General features: G+C 40.7%; 1 protein-coding gene across 3 annotated transcripts in view; it reads right to left on the bottom strand.

Moving 5' to 3' along the window:
- PIP5K1B (phosphatidylinositol-4-phosphate 5-kinase type 1 beta) overlaps positions 1-15,640 on the bottom strand; it is a 329,589-nt gene that overhangs the window by 157,845 nt on the left and 156,104 nt on the right. For all 3 annotated transcript variants that reach the window (XM_043891261.1, XM_043891260.1, XM_043891259.1), the window contains one exon: positions 11,457-11,587. In XM_043891261.1, the coding sequence (XP_043747196.1) occupies positions 11,457-11,587 (131 nt within the window). The remainder of the gene's footprint in view (positions 1-11,456; positions 11,588-15,640) is intronic.

Raw genomic sequence — 15,640 nt, 5'->3', positions numbered from 1 at the left:
TGACTGCAGCCGTGACATTAAAAGACACTTGCTCCTTAAAGGAAAGCTGTGACAAACCTAGATAGCTTAATTAAAAAGCATAGAAATCACTTTGTGGACAAAGGTCCATAAAGTCAAAGCTGTGGTTTTTTCAGTAGTCATGTATGGATGTGACAGTTGGACCATAAAGGTGGCTGAGCACCAAAGAATTGATGCTTTCAAGCTGTGGTGTTGGAGAAGACTCTTGAGAGTGCCTCAGACAGCAAGGAGATCAAATCAGTCAGTCCTACACTAAAGCAACCCTGAATAGTCATCGGAAGGACTGATACCGAAGCTGAAGCCCCAGTACTGTGGCCATCTGATGTGAAGAGTAAATTCATTGGAAAAGACCCTGATGCTGGGAAAGATTGAGGACAGGAGGAGGAGGAGGGAACAGAGGATGAGATGGTAAGACAGCATCACAGACTCAATGGACAGGAATTTGAGCAAACTCTGAGAGTGAAAGACAGGGGAGCCTGGCATGCTGCAGTCCACGAGGTCACAAAGAGTTGGACATGACTTAGAGACTGAACAACAAAACGCACTGACGTGGTGAGATCTAAGATAAATTAAGTGAAAGAAGGTTGATGCAAAATACTGTGTACGGCATGCCAACACTTGTATACAAAAACAAAAAAATATATCTTTGGCATGTATCTGCATAAAAAAACTCTTGAAGGATGTACAGACCCCTAGTAACAGGGGTCAGTAGAGCTAGACACTGGGTACAAAAGGGACAGGAATGAAAGGGACACTATTCACAGTATTTCTTTTAAAAGCATCATGAGGATTAACCCTTCTATGTATTACCATTTACAACATTAATTTTTTTTTTTTTTAAGCTGGGGGTAAAAGCCATAAGCCCAAAACAAAGCTCTGCACACTCAGTACCACACAGCAGAAAGGTTCAGTAAATCTTCTGCTTAGTAAACTGCTCCAGTGAATGACAAATAGCAACCTGACAAGAATGAAGAAGCTCTACTGAAAGAAATGCAAATTACTGGGCTGTTGGCCCCAGCTGGAGGTTGTCAGGAGGTACAGGGAACAAGAGCAACACCACACAGCAGGTGCAGCGAGGATCAGCAGCAGACCTACGGGGGACCCAGGGGGGACCAGTGTGGGTGCTGGCCCACTGATGTCCAGCACAGAGGCTCCTCTGCACATGTAGGAAATGCTGAGCCAAGGCAGCAAACACAGCTGCAATCAGCATTCGTCCACCGGCCAGTGGGAGAGCTCCACCAAAGACCCCTGTGGGCTTTCCGGGCCCAAGCCTGGTGGCAGCCATCAGGAGCCGGTCAGGCGTCTAGACTCAGCAAAAATGAAGTCTGCCGAAGAGAAGACGTCTTCAGAATTTAAGATTTAGTCCTCTTCAACCCATTTAAAAAAGACCCCAGTTTCCTGTCTCAGCAAAAAGTTGAGGCTTTGGAATTTTCAGCTGCGATGTTTTCAGCACTAATTCGAGATGTTTGGATCCCGTGAGCTGGTAAAATCTCAACAATAAAAATCTGGAGGCCAAAATGTCATACATTTTTAGTTGTCTGACTTAGTATGAACAGAATGCTAGTTTCTAATTTTAAAAAATAGATATGAAACACACAACAAAGGTTTACTGTATAGCTCAGGGAACTATAGTCAATATCTTGGATTGACCTATAATGGAAAATAATTTCAAAAATAATATACATGTATATGTATAACTGAATCACCTTGCTGTGTACCTGAAACACTGTAAGTCACCTATATTTCAATAAAATAAATATATATTAAGAAAAAAATCTTTAAAAAATTTTGAGGCCCATGTAGGATCTCCAACTTTCTTTTGCCAAGTAAGAACCTAAATAAGTAAGCCAACACACAGTTCTACCCTATCAAGTTACTAAAGAAAGAGTTTGTTAACCTCACCAAAGGAGGAAGAAACTTCAAATAAAAAATAGTACTTTCTCTATCTTGTTCTTTTCTCCCTTATTTCATCAAAAAGCAGTTAAGAGTTTATTATGGATCAGCTCTGGGATTTTGATATTTACTCTTTGGAGGTGGGTTCAATTTTCAATTTAACTGAACTTAAAGTTAGTGCTTGTCTTCAGTCCAAAAGTATGTTATTTCTCAATGGCAGTAAATGTTTAGGATTACAATGCTGAAGCTTGAGGAAGCAGTAGCCAGCATCTGGAATTTCCCATTTAGCAGATAAGGAAGTCAGAGCCTAGGGAGGGAAAGTAATGACCTAAGTTAGTCAGGAACAAACAAGAGGAGATTAGATCTACACCAAGGCAGTGGAAAAGTCAGCAGCAATTAGGTTGGCCTTAATTTCAACTTGACGTTCCTCGATTAGTCTTTTCAGGATCCTGTTAAAGGTTTCAGGCTACAACCTTCCCAAATACCCCAATTATCTCCCCATCCCCATGCTCCCCATCTCTAATCATGCTACAGGATCAGGTGGGCTGAATTTGATTAGCCATTTAGGGGTTCTCATTTGTATGTACCGTGAACACCCTGCTTTGCATATGTGGTTTCAGAGCCTGATAACCAAGTACTATTTTCAGTGGCACTGAGTGGAGAGATCTGACACTCAGCAATAGGGTGAAATTGATTTAATATCTCCAGGACTCTTAAGAGGTCCAGTTTTGGAGCTGAGGCCCAGAGCTCTGATGTTTTAGAGGCAACATTTTACATATGGTGAGCTTCCTTGATTTCAAACTGTAACTGTTAGTGGCCTCCTGGCAAAACGAGTGGGTCAGCAACTCCTAGGTGACAGATTTATTATAAGGGATTGGCTCATGTGGTAATGGAGGCTGAGAAGTCCAACGATCTGCCGTATGCAAGCTGGGGGCCCAGGAAAGCTGGTAGTGTAATTCCAATCCAAACCCAAAGGTCTGAGAGTCAGGGAAGCCAATGGTATAAGTCCCAGTCTAAATCTGAAGGCCCAAGAATCAGGAACACTGATGTCCCAGGGCAGTGATAATGTCGAGGGCCTGTGGGGCTCCTGGGTACAAGCCCTTTCTGTGTCCTCCATTTCTTTGATTATAGGAAACCAGCCTTCGTTCAGTCTCCCTGACCTTCCCTGAGTTCCAAGGGGCAGATTCAAGCAGTTAATTAGGGAACGGAGGGGATGTGAGGCCAGGGAGAAACGGTCAAGAGCAGCCTTGGGGCAAGGTCCTGTTTTCCCATCAGTGGATACACACAAAAATATCTTTGAGCTCTTCTGCAGATACTGAAGCCCCCTCCAGGTGGAAGGAGTTAATGATTAATGGTGGCATGCTGCCCACAAGCATGAAGACCCCAGACCAGTTAGACCTGAAGGCAGACTCCCACTTACTTAACCACCAACCCATCAGAAGAATGTCCATGGACTGATCACACCCTCTTTGAACAATTACTATAAAACTTCTCACTATCCTCCCCAAGTGGGGACACATGGTTTAAGGGCATTAGCCCACTGTGTCCCCCTTTGCCTGGCAAAGCAATAAAGCTATCCTTTTCTACTTCACCTAAAACTCTGTCTCCAAGATTTGATTCACCACCAGTGTACCGAGAAGCTGAGCTTTCAGCATCAGCAGGAGAAGACAGATGTCCCACCTCAAGTAGGGAGTGAATCAGCCCTTTTGCCACCTTTTTGTTCTATTCAGGATGATGCCCACCCAAACTGTGAGGTGATCTTTTTTTACTCAGTCTACTGATTCAAATGCTAATTTCTTCTAGAACTATCTTCACAGACACACCCAGAAAAAATGTCTTATCAGCTATCTGGGCATCCCTTAGCCAGTCAAGTTGACACATCAACTTAACCATCACACCTCCCATGAGGCAGGATAAGTGACTTTGTCCTAATATACAGATGGTGATACTGAGACAAAGAAAACTTAAGTGTAATACAATTGGACCAGTGACACAGTCCAGTAACAAACTAGTGGGGGCACCCCGTCTTCAAAGTGAACCTGTGTAAGGCAGGGTATGCAGAAGCAGCATTAGGCATTACTAATTGCCTCTGCCAGCTCAGGTAAGGTGGACATTGCTTAGTTTTCACATACAACTATTTAACCTGGGTAATAGAAATTGGTTCTCTTGCCAAATCAGACAGTGACTGCTTTTCCATTCTCCTGAAGGAAAACAAAACAAACATAATGAAACAAAAGACACACTCCCTGAAGGTGCCAGTCTCCTTCTGCTGAACACATCTGTGATGGTACCCCGAGCTGCCTTCTGGAACACAAGGCTTTACCATCTTTTGAGGCAAACAAGCTAACAGCCAGTCTTTAAAAGTGAGTAGCTGAAGACAGCTTAAATTCCAAAACCAAAGAACATATTCCAGGGTGTCATTTACTAGGAACGTGTGATATCATTGTTCATGATCTAAATGCTAAACTTCTAAAGTAGTTATTACCACACTGAGAAATTATGTTTACAAGCAATTTCAAATAAGTTAAAATGCTATGTAATATTCAGTGCATGCAACAAATTTTTCACTTTTGAATTAAAGGAAGAGGCATATGATCCTTATCGATAGGAAATTATCTTTCCCCCACCCCCACTACATAAATATTCAACAAATATTTGAAAAGTTTTGACTTGAAGGGACCTTGTATTATTGGCTTTACCAGCAACAGTCACACCTCTCATTTAATCCTGAGAAGAATATTCCGGTAGCTTTGTGTTCTATCCACATCTATATAAAACCTTGTATGGAAAAAACCAGGTATAGATCAAGGGTTGGCAAACCTTTTACAGTCTTTGTTACAACTCCTCAACTCTATTGTTGTAGTGGAAAAGGAACCCTAAACATTATGTAAGTGAACGGATGTGGCTGTTACAATTAAACTTTATTTAGAAAAAAAAGCAGCACAGGGCCGTCTTTTTCTCATGAGCTGTAGTGTGCTGACCCATGGTACAAATGGATTCTTGGATGACTTTATGTCAGTGAAACTTGAAATGCAGGTGGTTAGCTAGTCTGTCAAAACCCTAAACGTAGCACTGATATTTGGCAATGCTTATATGCATCTTTGACATATATGTTTGCTTGTCATTTAGAATAATATCATAGCTCAGTTGGTAAAGAATCTGCCTGCAATGCGGGAGACCTGGTTTTAATCCCTGGGTTGGGAAGATCCCCTGGAGAAGGGAAAGGCTACCCACTCCAGTATTCTGGCCTGGAAAATTCCATGGAATGTATAGTCCATGGGGTCACAAAGAGTTGGACACGACTGAGTGACTTTCACTTCACCTGGTGATTCAAATAAATTCCAAAGAAGAAAATCCATCAAACCTAAGGGCAGTCTGCAATGATCTTCACATCAAGCTAAACTCCAGTGAGTAGATGAAAATACAGGCGTTTTCTTTTCTTTTTTTTTTTAACAAATTCTTCAATTAGATAATTATTCTTGTATATGGAAAGATATATTTATTGCCAGCTTTCAAACCATACTTTCCATCCCAGAGAAGGCAGTGATGGTGTCTCCTACAGGGGAACAGAGGGATGGATTCAAGCTGGTTGTCAAGGGGCCAGATAGGTAGATTTAGTTTCATAAGTTCTGTTTTTTTTTTTTTTTAATTCAAAAAGAAATACCGTTCCTGTGTTTCATCACCATAGTATAGGGAGAAACAAAACTGTGGAGCCAGCCACCACTGAGTTCAAATCCTGACTTTACCATTTACTGGTTTATCACTTTGGGTTAAGATACCTAATACCTCAGGGGCTTAGCTACTTCATATATAAAATAGGTTTTTCTTAATGGTAAAGATGAAAAGTAATAACAATAATATTACAGAACATACAAATATTATTAATAAGACTATGCTTAGTTCATAGTTGGTTCTTAAACTTTGCCTTCTGTTGCCACTTCAGGTTCAAGTTTACATGGTAGAAACATGATAAAACAGTCTCTATCTTCCTAATCCCATTTACACATGAAAAATCTACAACCTTGAGTTCTGGGTGGTACAGAATTTGGGGTCAAAAGATGAAGATATGGCCATGGTTCTCTTACTCATCTATTTTGTGATTTTGGAAGATCATGGAACCAGACAGTTAAAAAGAATTTTATACCATCCTTAAAATCTTAAACAGGTCTAGAGCTCTTTTCCATCTACAAAATGAAATAATCTGTGGTGCAAATACATAATATCTAAAAATAACTTCAAGCCATTTTAAAATAAAGAAATAAAAAATAACACAGTGCACTTCGTTGCTAAGGGAAACAGATTCTGCAGTCTCAGAGCAGTAGTAAATTAAAACATCTCAAGGCACCCTAAGCAATTAGTTCTATGACCCAGATAAATGCATTGGATTTTACAGCCACCAGAGACTTCAGAATGTTTCAACAGCTGGCAACAAGGGCCTCTCACCCCTAGGCAGGTAGAGAAATATGGGTGGGTGGGGAGGGAGCACTATTTGGCCCCTTTACTGAGTTGTAACTGACATACAATAAAATGTACAGTTAGTTCTCACATATGTGTATACCTATGAAACCGCCACCAGAATCAAGAAACTGAATTTATCCATCGCTTTGTGGGAAGGGTTTTGATCGCTACAGTAATGAGGAGATATTACTGGCATGGCCTGGGGATGACAAATGTTCAGTCTTGCACAAAGAATTAGCTCATCCAAAAAAAGTCAATAGCACATTTGTTGAGAAACACTGGGACCAAGCCCTTTGCTAAACCAAAGAAGAAACTGAGTCCAGATGAGGAAACTGAGGCAAGACCCCATGTGAGCTTCTTGTTTCCATGTAATGCATCTGGAGCATATATGTTCTTTTTAAATTATTATTATTGGAGTAATAATTATCTTTCCAATTATTATTGGAATATAGTTGTCCAGAAAAACATCTACTTCTGACTATGCTAAAGGCTTTGACTGTGTGGATCACAACAAACTGTGGAAAATTCTTAAAGAGATGGGAATACCAGACTACCTTACCTGCCTCCTGAGAAACCTGTATGCAGGTCAAGAAGCAACAGTTAGAACCAGACATGGAACAATGGACTGGTTCAAAACTAGGAAAGGAGTATGTCAAGGCTGTGTATTGTCACCCTGTTTATTTAACTTATATGCAGAATACATCATGCGAAATGTCAGGCTGGATGAAGCACAAGTAGGATCAAGATTGCTGGGAGAAATATCAATAACCTCAGATATGCAGATGGCACCACCCTTATGACAGAAACTGAAGAGGAACTAAAGAGCCCCTTGATGAAGGTGAAAGAGGAGAGTGATAAAGCTGGCTTAAAACTCAGTGTTCAAAAAATGAAGATCATGGCATCCAGGCCCATCACTTCTTGGCAAATAGATGGGGAAACAATGGAAACACTGAGCGACTTTATTTTCTTGGGCTCCAAAATCACTGCAGATGGTGACTGCAGCCATGAAGTTAAAACACGCTTGCTCCTTGGAAGAAAAGCTATGACAAACTTAGGCAGATATTAAAAAACAGAGACATTACTTGGCTGACAAAGGTCCGTATAGTCAAAGCTACGGGTTGTTCAGTAGTCAGGTATGGATGTGCAAGTTGGACCATAAAGAGGACTGAGTGCCGAAGAATTGATGCTTCTGAACTGTGGTGTTGGAGAAGACTCTTGAGAGTTCCATGGACTGCAAGGAGATTAAACCAGTCAATACTAAAGGAAATGAATCCTGAATATTCATTGGAGGGACTGATGCTGAAGCTCCAACATTGAGGCCACCTGATGTGAAGAGCGGACTCATTGGAAAAGACCCTGATGCTGGGAAAGATTGAAGGCAGGAGGAGAAGGGGATGACAGAGGACAAGATGGTTGGATGGCATCACCAACTCAATGGACATGAGTTTGAGCAAGCTCCGGGAGATGGTGAAGGACAGGGAAGCCTGGCGTGGTGCAATCCATGGGGTTGTAGAGAGTCGGACACGACTGACTGACTGACTGAACAACAATAGCTGCTTTACACTGCTGTGTCAGTTTTGGCTGTAAAGTGAGTGAGTGTGTGTGTGTGTGTGTGTGTGTGTGTGTGTGTGTGTGTGTGTGTGTGTGTGTGTGTGTGTGTGTGTGTGTGTGTGTGTGTGTGTGTGTGTGTGTGTGTGTGTGTGTGTGTGTGTGTGTGTGTGTGTGTGTGTGTGTGTGTGTGTGTGTGTGTGTGTGTGTGTGTATTCCTTCTTTTTTGGATTTCTGTCCCATTTAGTTCACCACAGAGTACCAAATAAAGTTCCTTGTACTGTGTGTTCTTTAAACAAGCAATACACTATTTGCTTAGACTCTAGTCTGAATCAAATGGTTCATGTCATATTGACATTTAAAAGCTATCCAAACTCTGAATGATATATCTGAATGTGACAGTGGACTCTTTTCAATAGGATCAGTTAGCTGGGTGCTCCCAGCCCCAGGGACATGACTGTCACTCAGTGGCTGCTGCTGCTCTCTTGGAACACAGAGTTAAGGTCAAAGATGCAAAATCCAGGTAGGTACAACTTTGGTTCTCTATTCCTGAAGAAAAAAATCTCATTTTGTCTTAATCATAAAGATGCAGTATGCTTATGATAAACTGTCCATGAACAAAAGGAATCAAAACACTCAGAAGGGCCTGAAAAACAGTGTTAGTTGCTCAGCTGTGTCCGACTCTTCGCGACCCCATGGACTGTAGCCTCTGTCCATGGAATTCTCCAGGCAAGACTACTGGAGTGGGTAGCCATTTCCTTCTCCAGGAGATCCTCCTCACCCAGGAATTGAACTGGATCGTCCACAATGCAGGCAGATTTTTGACAGTCTGAGCCACCAGGGAAGCCCCCTAAAAGTGTCTATGAAGACCTTATTTATGCACTCCTTGTTGTATAGTATCTCTTAGAGTGTCATGTATAATTCAATTGTTAAATATATATAATTTTTATATTTAAGATATTAATTTAAAAATCACTTGGGGTTTTATGTGCTCCAAGAACAAAATTTGTTATCTATTAGAACAATTGTTACTCTAAAATGGGAAGCAATGTGCCAGCTCAGTGATTCTCAAACTTTTATGTGCTTAGAGTCACCTGGAGAAATTATTAAACGGATTCCTGGGTCCTAGCCCTGGAGTTTTTAATTTTGTTGATCTGGGATCGGGGAGCCCAAGAACCTGCATGTCTTAACTAGTTCTAGATGATGTTGATGCTGCAGGCTTGAGGACCATATGCTTTCTCCTGGTGCCCATCAACAGTTGGCTCTGTTGATTGGACAGTATGAGTAGAAGACATCAGCCAGGATGGAACACCCTGCTCTTTGTACACACATCTTTGTTATAAGTGCTCTAGTGCCCTAACTCACTGCTAGCCATCCTTCCACAAAAGGACTCAAAAAAAAAAAAAAAAAAGGTTGAATGGTTTGAGTAGAGGCCCCAGAAGACCATGAGAATTAGAATACTCTGTAAACACATTTAAAAGAATTTGAGCCTAACAGAACATACCAAAAGATTAAGATAAACTCATGACCTCCTGACTTTAAAGAGGAAAAAATGGTTTAATACATACTTTTTTGAATGATAGACTGTTAAAAAACCAACACAAAGGACAATTTCCAGCCACAGAGAGAACAACGATGTCATGAACAGACAGGATTATATCTTAGGGCTTGGGGTTGTCCATATTCTGCATGAAAACTAGTTCTCATAACTGCAAGGGAAAGAGAGAGAGGCAAACTTCTAACCTTTCATAGGCCAACTTTGTTCTTCAGCTAAGAGGATTTAAAGCAAAATGAGGCACAGATGCACCCACTTTCAGGGCAAGAATAGAGATGCAGATGTAGAGAATGGACACGTGGACACAGGGGAGAAGGGAAGGGTGGGACGAATTGGGAAATTGTGATTGACATGTATACACTACCATGTGTAAAATAGCTAGCTGGTGGGAACCCACTGTATAGCACGGGAAGCTCAACTCAGGGCTCTGTGATGACCTAGATGAGTGGAGGAGGATGGGAGGGAGGGGATATATGTATACACACAGCTGATATACTTCAGTGTACAGTAGAAAGTAACAAAACATTGGGGTAAAGCAATCATACTCCAATTCAAAAAATAATGCTGAGATGATAAATTTTAAAAGAATGAGGCTGTCTGGGTTTATAGCTGACTTTCTTTTATTTATGTGCTCTGTTGTGACTTCATGGACACACTCATCTAAAGGTTTTATTTCTAGGAAGTTGACGCCTGGACAAAAAAATCCCTGAAGATTTTTAAAGACAATGAAAACATGGAGAGGAGAAGTGTCACCCAACCATTCTCATTCGAGCCTAGCAATAATTGATAATAAAACTGGCTTATTTTAGAGAGAAACATTTACTTTAAAATAAATGACAAGTCAATCCTTATAGCCACAAAGACAATATAATTGCTTCCAAACCCCTAAGTTGAGTATCTATTTTCTTTCTTTGAAAAGTCCTGTCAGTGGTAGTGACAGTTCCAATTTAAGAGTGAGTACTTCTCTTCTTACATTAACTGAGCATTAGACTTTTAAATTATTTGTTTTATTTTGGTATAGCATGCATAATATAAATTTACCATCTTATCCATTTTTAAATGTATACTTATGTGGCATTATGTCCATTCACAGTGTTGTGCAACCATCACTATCATCCATCTCAGATTTATTTAATTGATTTATCCCCCCAGTATGGGGCTTCCCAGGTGGCACTAGTGGTAAAAAAAAAAAAAAAAACTCGACTGCCAATACAGGAGACATTAAGAGATGTGAGTTTGATCCTGGGTCAGGAAGATCCCTTGGAGGAGGGCATAGTAACCCACTCCAGTATTCTTGCCTGGGAAATCCTATGCACAAAGGAGCCTGGTGGGCTACAGTCCGTAAAGTTGCAAAGAAGCAGACACGACTGAAGTGACTTGGCACGTTAGCATGCACATGATAAAGTTAGAGGTGACATGTATGGGTAACTTGGCTGTCTTTTCAAATATGCTGTCAACATAGGGGAATTCCCTTAAGTTTTCTGGAGGAGAGTTAAAAGAGGAAACACATGAGAATATTTAGATAGCAGAACCAATTACGGGATCCCCAACTCATTTCTTAAATTAGGGCTACAGCAAAAACTTGCCACCATCTGCTGCGTCCCAGGTGCCCTCTTTTTCTAAACCTATGCAGACATCACTGTGATTACTCTATTCTTTCCCACTGAATTTCAAAGTCTTTCTCCATACAGTCTTTCAGGCATTATTACAACTAATTACAGCTGACCCATAGGATAAACTCTGTTTACCAACTGCTATAAAAATGTAGGCCATGTTAAAAAAAAATGCAAGCCATTTAATGCAACCGAAAGTAATAATTACTTGGATTACTTTTGGGCACACCAAGGTCCAACATGAACATCAGTACATGATGTACACACTCATGGGTAGAAAAGTCTTGTACCAGCAGAAAAGTCTTCAATATGGGGATGTCACAAGAAAGGTTCCTTAGCATGGAAATCATCACAATAAACAATGTTCTTACCTGGGCAGGAACACACTTTCCACCACATAAAAATCTTGCATGAGAACATCTCGGTCTGGCTTGGAGGTGAGATTACCCACTGTGTATCCTATTCCCAGCTGAATAGCACCTTTGATGGCAGATGACGCAGTCTGCAGGGAAAACAAGGATTTCGACGTTAGCCTCAGTAGTTGGGACCTTGTTCAATGTCACAAGTAGCAAAAACAGAAGAGTGAGGTTAATTTCTTCTCTTGTTCCTAAGCAACAAGGAAGCTAGGTTTAGAAAGATGACAGGCTGCTTCTTTTGATGGAGAATCCTTTCCAAACATCAAGGACCCTTCTTTCCATGAAATTATTTTGGTGGTTATCTTTCCTATAAATATTCCTAAGGTCAAATTACCGTCCAAAATCTCCATTTTTCTTTTATTAAGAACTTAAAAACTTTCAAAATATAGCAATATAATTTCTACTAAAGGATAATTGGTACAGTCACATTTTTAAAAAATCAGAAGTTCTGTAACATATCTATGGATCAGGAAGAGAATTTTGGCTTCATAAGAAATGAGAGAGTAAAAAATAATTTCAGCCTTTGGAATACATAAAATTTAATTTGAAAATTGCTTACTAGTCTTGCCAAGGGTCCATAATCAAAATTTCCTTCACTGATCTATAATAAAACACAGAGTTTTGGAACCTCAATATTTCAAATTTACTGCTTTTCTAATATTATTCCACAGTTAAACTGACATAATGTTAACTTAGAGGAATGACATATATATTTGTGTGTGTTCACACGTGTGCATGTATATATAAATAGTTTTAACCAACATAATAGAAATAGAATAACTTAAGAAAATCAGAAAACATTCTTCTTAATGGTGCAAGTGTGGCATATTTTTTTATGCCTTGCAATGTTTAATATAGTATACCCTGGGACAGAAGAGTCTAGCAGGTTATAGTCTATTGGTTGCATAGAGTCCAACACAACAGAGCGATTATCACTCTTACTCAGACAGTGGGAACAAATAAATACTTAAATCACTGGTTCTCAGCCAGGGACATTTGACATTGGAGACATTTTTTAGTTGTCGTAACTGGTGGTGGTAGTGCTTTTGGCATCTAGAGGGTAGGGGTCAGGAATGCTGTTACAACATCCTACAATGCACAGGACAGCTTCTCATAACAACAAATTATCAAGCCCCAAATATTAGTGCTGAGGCTGAGAAACCATGCCTTAAAATGAATGTAATAAAGATCACCTGCTTAATAAAAAATATTCTTTTTGCATTAACATTTTCACTTAACAAGACCAATCTCCATCTTCCCAGATGCTGCTGTTTTTTAAAAATTTCTTCATGCTTTTAACATCAAAAGATCTCTCTCTTCTTGAAAAAATGTATCCTCTTGATTTCTATGATAGAACACAGTCCTGTGTCCATGTCCACCTTTTTTGATGGGCTCTCATTTCTTCACTAAATTCTCATATTTTGTTTGCTGTAATTGCTGTGTCCCTATAAGTTGGATCCTTGATTCTCAAATTTCCTTAGTTATGTAGACGATCAATACATTCCTAATGGTTTCACATACTGGCTCCATGCATATGACTTTCAGAACCTCCTTGGACACTGTTTTATCATCACAAACACAGTACATGTGGCACCAAACCATTATCTTACAGCCAATCCCCTGATGTCCCTCTCCCTAAGCTCTGTAATCTTGTCACTGAAGGTGAACCCCAAGCAAACCACCTCTTGCGCAGGGCTGGGTCTCCAGGAAATATTTGCTGACTGGGCCTGAAATGGTCACGGTCATTCATACGTCTCAGTCACTTCCACTATACAATCAGTAACCCTCACTATCCCATGGAGTCATCATTCAATCGTTCTGCTTATTTCACTGCAAATATCATATCAGCCTTAGTGTGAGGACAACTATAATGTCTATCCCCTTCTGTGCAGTTAAGAGAAACATCCTGGGGCTTTTCTTCTTTACATATGCCTTTTTACTTACAATCCCAGAGCAGCAAGATGGCAAAAGACTGAGAGTCAAGCCCAAATAGTGCAACTAGTGCTTCAAAAACAAAAAGCTGCTATTTTAATATTCCCACTGCGAGCTCAGCAATGCCACCAGTTGGCATCAGTGACCTTTTGTACCGATAGCTCTGACTTCTGAAGGCTGAAATGAATTTTTCTCATTTTAACCTCACATAAAAATTCAAAAGGTTTCTCTTCTCCTATCTGTCACACAGGGCAGTATGGCACAGGACGTGACATCAGCATTTTCTAGAAGACACCTACGGTCTGAAACTTTCTATGCCAGATCTATCAACAGATGCACACACTCTCAAACTGTTTTTCCTTCCCTTTACCACACCCCTGACTCTGCTTCCAGAAATACCTGTATTTCTGCTTAATTCAGTCATTTAGTGTGCTTCTTGGACTGGAACACATGTGAAACATGGGATGCCCAATTCCTTGTTAACCACCCTTCAGTCTTATCCCAGAGAAAGCAATGGCAACCCACTCCAGTATTCTTGCCTGGAAAATCCCATGGACAGAGGAGTCTGGTAGGCTGCGGTCCATGGGGTTGCTAAGAGTTGGACACGGCTGAGCATCTTCACTTTCACTTTTCACTTTCATGCACTGGAGAAGGAAATGGCAACACACTCTAGTGTTCTTGCCTGGAGAATCCCAGGGACAGGGGAGCCTGGTGGGCTGCCATCTATGGGGTCACACAGAGTCGGACACGACTGAAGCAACTTAGCAGCAGCAGTAGCAGCAGCCTTATCCCACCCCCAGCAACAGAAGGTGGTCAAAGTTGCAGCAGTCTATATCTGGTACTTGCAAACTTTAGAAAGTCTGAGAATCACTGGGTCATTTGTTAAAACGGACCAAAACCACAACTATGGAGACAGTAAGAAGATCAGTGCTTGCCAGGGGGTTGGGGAGGGGAAGCAGAGCACAGAGGATTTTCAGGGCAGGGAAAACACTCCGCACAATTCCTTTATGATGGTGTGTCATGCATGCTCCTTCGTGTCTCTTTGTGACTCCATGGACAACAGCCCGCCAGGCTTCTGTGTCCATGGAATTTTCCAGGCAAGAATACTGGAGTGGGTTGCCTTTTCCTTCTCCAGGGGCTCTTCCCGACCCAGGGATCGAACCCACATCCCTTGAGTCTCCTGCATTGTCAGGCGGATTCTCTACCACTGAGCCACCTGGGAAGTCCACTTTTATGACGGATACACATAATTATGAATTTGTCTAAACCCATAGAATGTACTCCATTAAGAGTGAGCCGGAATATAAACTGTGGACTTTGGGTGATTATGATGTGTCCATGTAGGTTCATCAGTTGTAACAGTGAACCACTCTGGTGGGGGATGGTGACAATGGGCAGGCTGTGCATGTGTGGGTACAGGGGGTGGTGGGAAATTTCTGTATCTTCCTCTCAATTTTTTGGTTAACCTACAACTGCTCTAAAGAACAAATCTTTTAAAAAATGTCAGCAAGCACTGAAAAACAAGAACCAAAGTGACGTATGGATCGCATCTCCAGAATTTCTGATTCGGAAAGTCTGCAGTGAGGCTCAAAAACTTGCTCTTGCTCTAAGGAGCGTCAAGAAACTTTTTTCTCCTATGGTATAAGATTGAATTTTGAGTTCCTGAAGGAATAAGGTTTTGGAAAGGAGCTCACTGACATCTGTTTAGCTAAATAAAAAAAAACCAGACTTATAATAATACTACTACTTTCTTTTCATGCTCCTTAAAATTCAAGTGCTCTGAAGACAGAAATGAGAGAAGTCTTAATAAAAGTGAATACTTTTTAATCATCTATTTGTGCCAGGAACTTGACATATGGATAACAATAATAATAATCACAATCAATCATAATTATGGCATATACTTAAAGAGCGTTTACTGAAAACACTATGAGGCAATCACTATTCTAAGTGCTTTTGGTTATATTAACTCTTCTATCCTCACAATAACTCTGTGAGGTAGGTACTATTATTATCTTCATTTTACTGACTCAAGTAGGTTTAGCTACTTACGCGAGGTCACATGGTTAGCAAAGAGGGAGAGCTGGGACTCATACCTGGCAAGTTCGGCTCCACAGTCCAGATCCAGGTTATAAACAAGTACTGTGCTGCCTCTAACATCAGAATCTCTGACCTCATTTAACCCTTTCAAGGACACTGAAGAGAGG

Source organism: Cervus elaphus, chromosome 29 (assembly GCF_910594005.1).
Source record: "Cervus elaphus chromosome 29, mCerEla1.1, whole genome shotgun sequence".
In the NCBI taxonomy this organism is placed as follows: Eukaryota; Metazoa; Chordata; class Mammalia; order Artiodactyla; family Cervidae; genus Cervus; species Cervus elaphus.
Note: the sequence above shows the minus strand (reverse complement) of the source record. Positions and strands in the feature narration are given on the sequence as shown.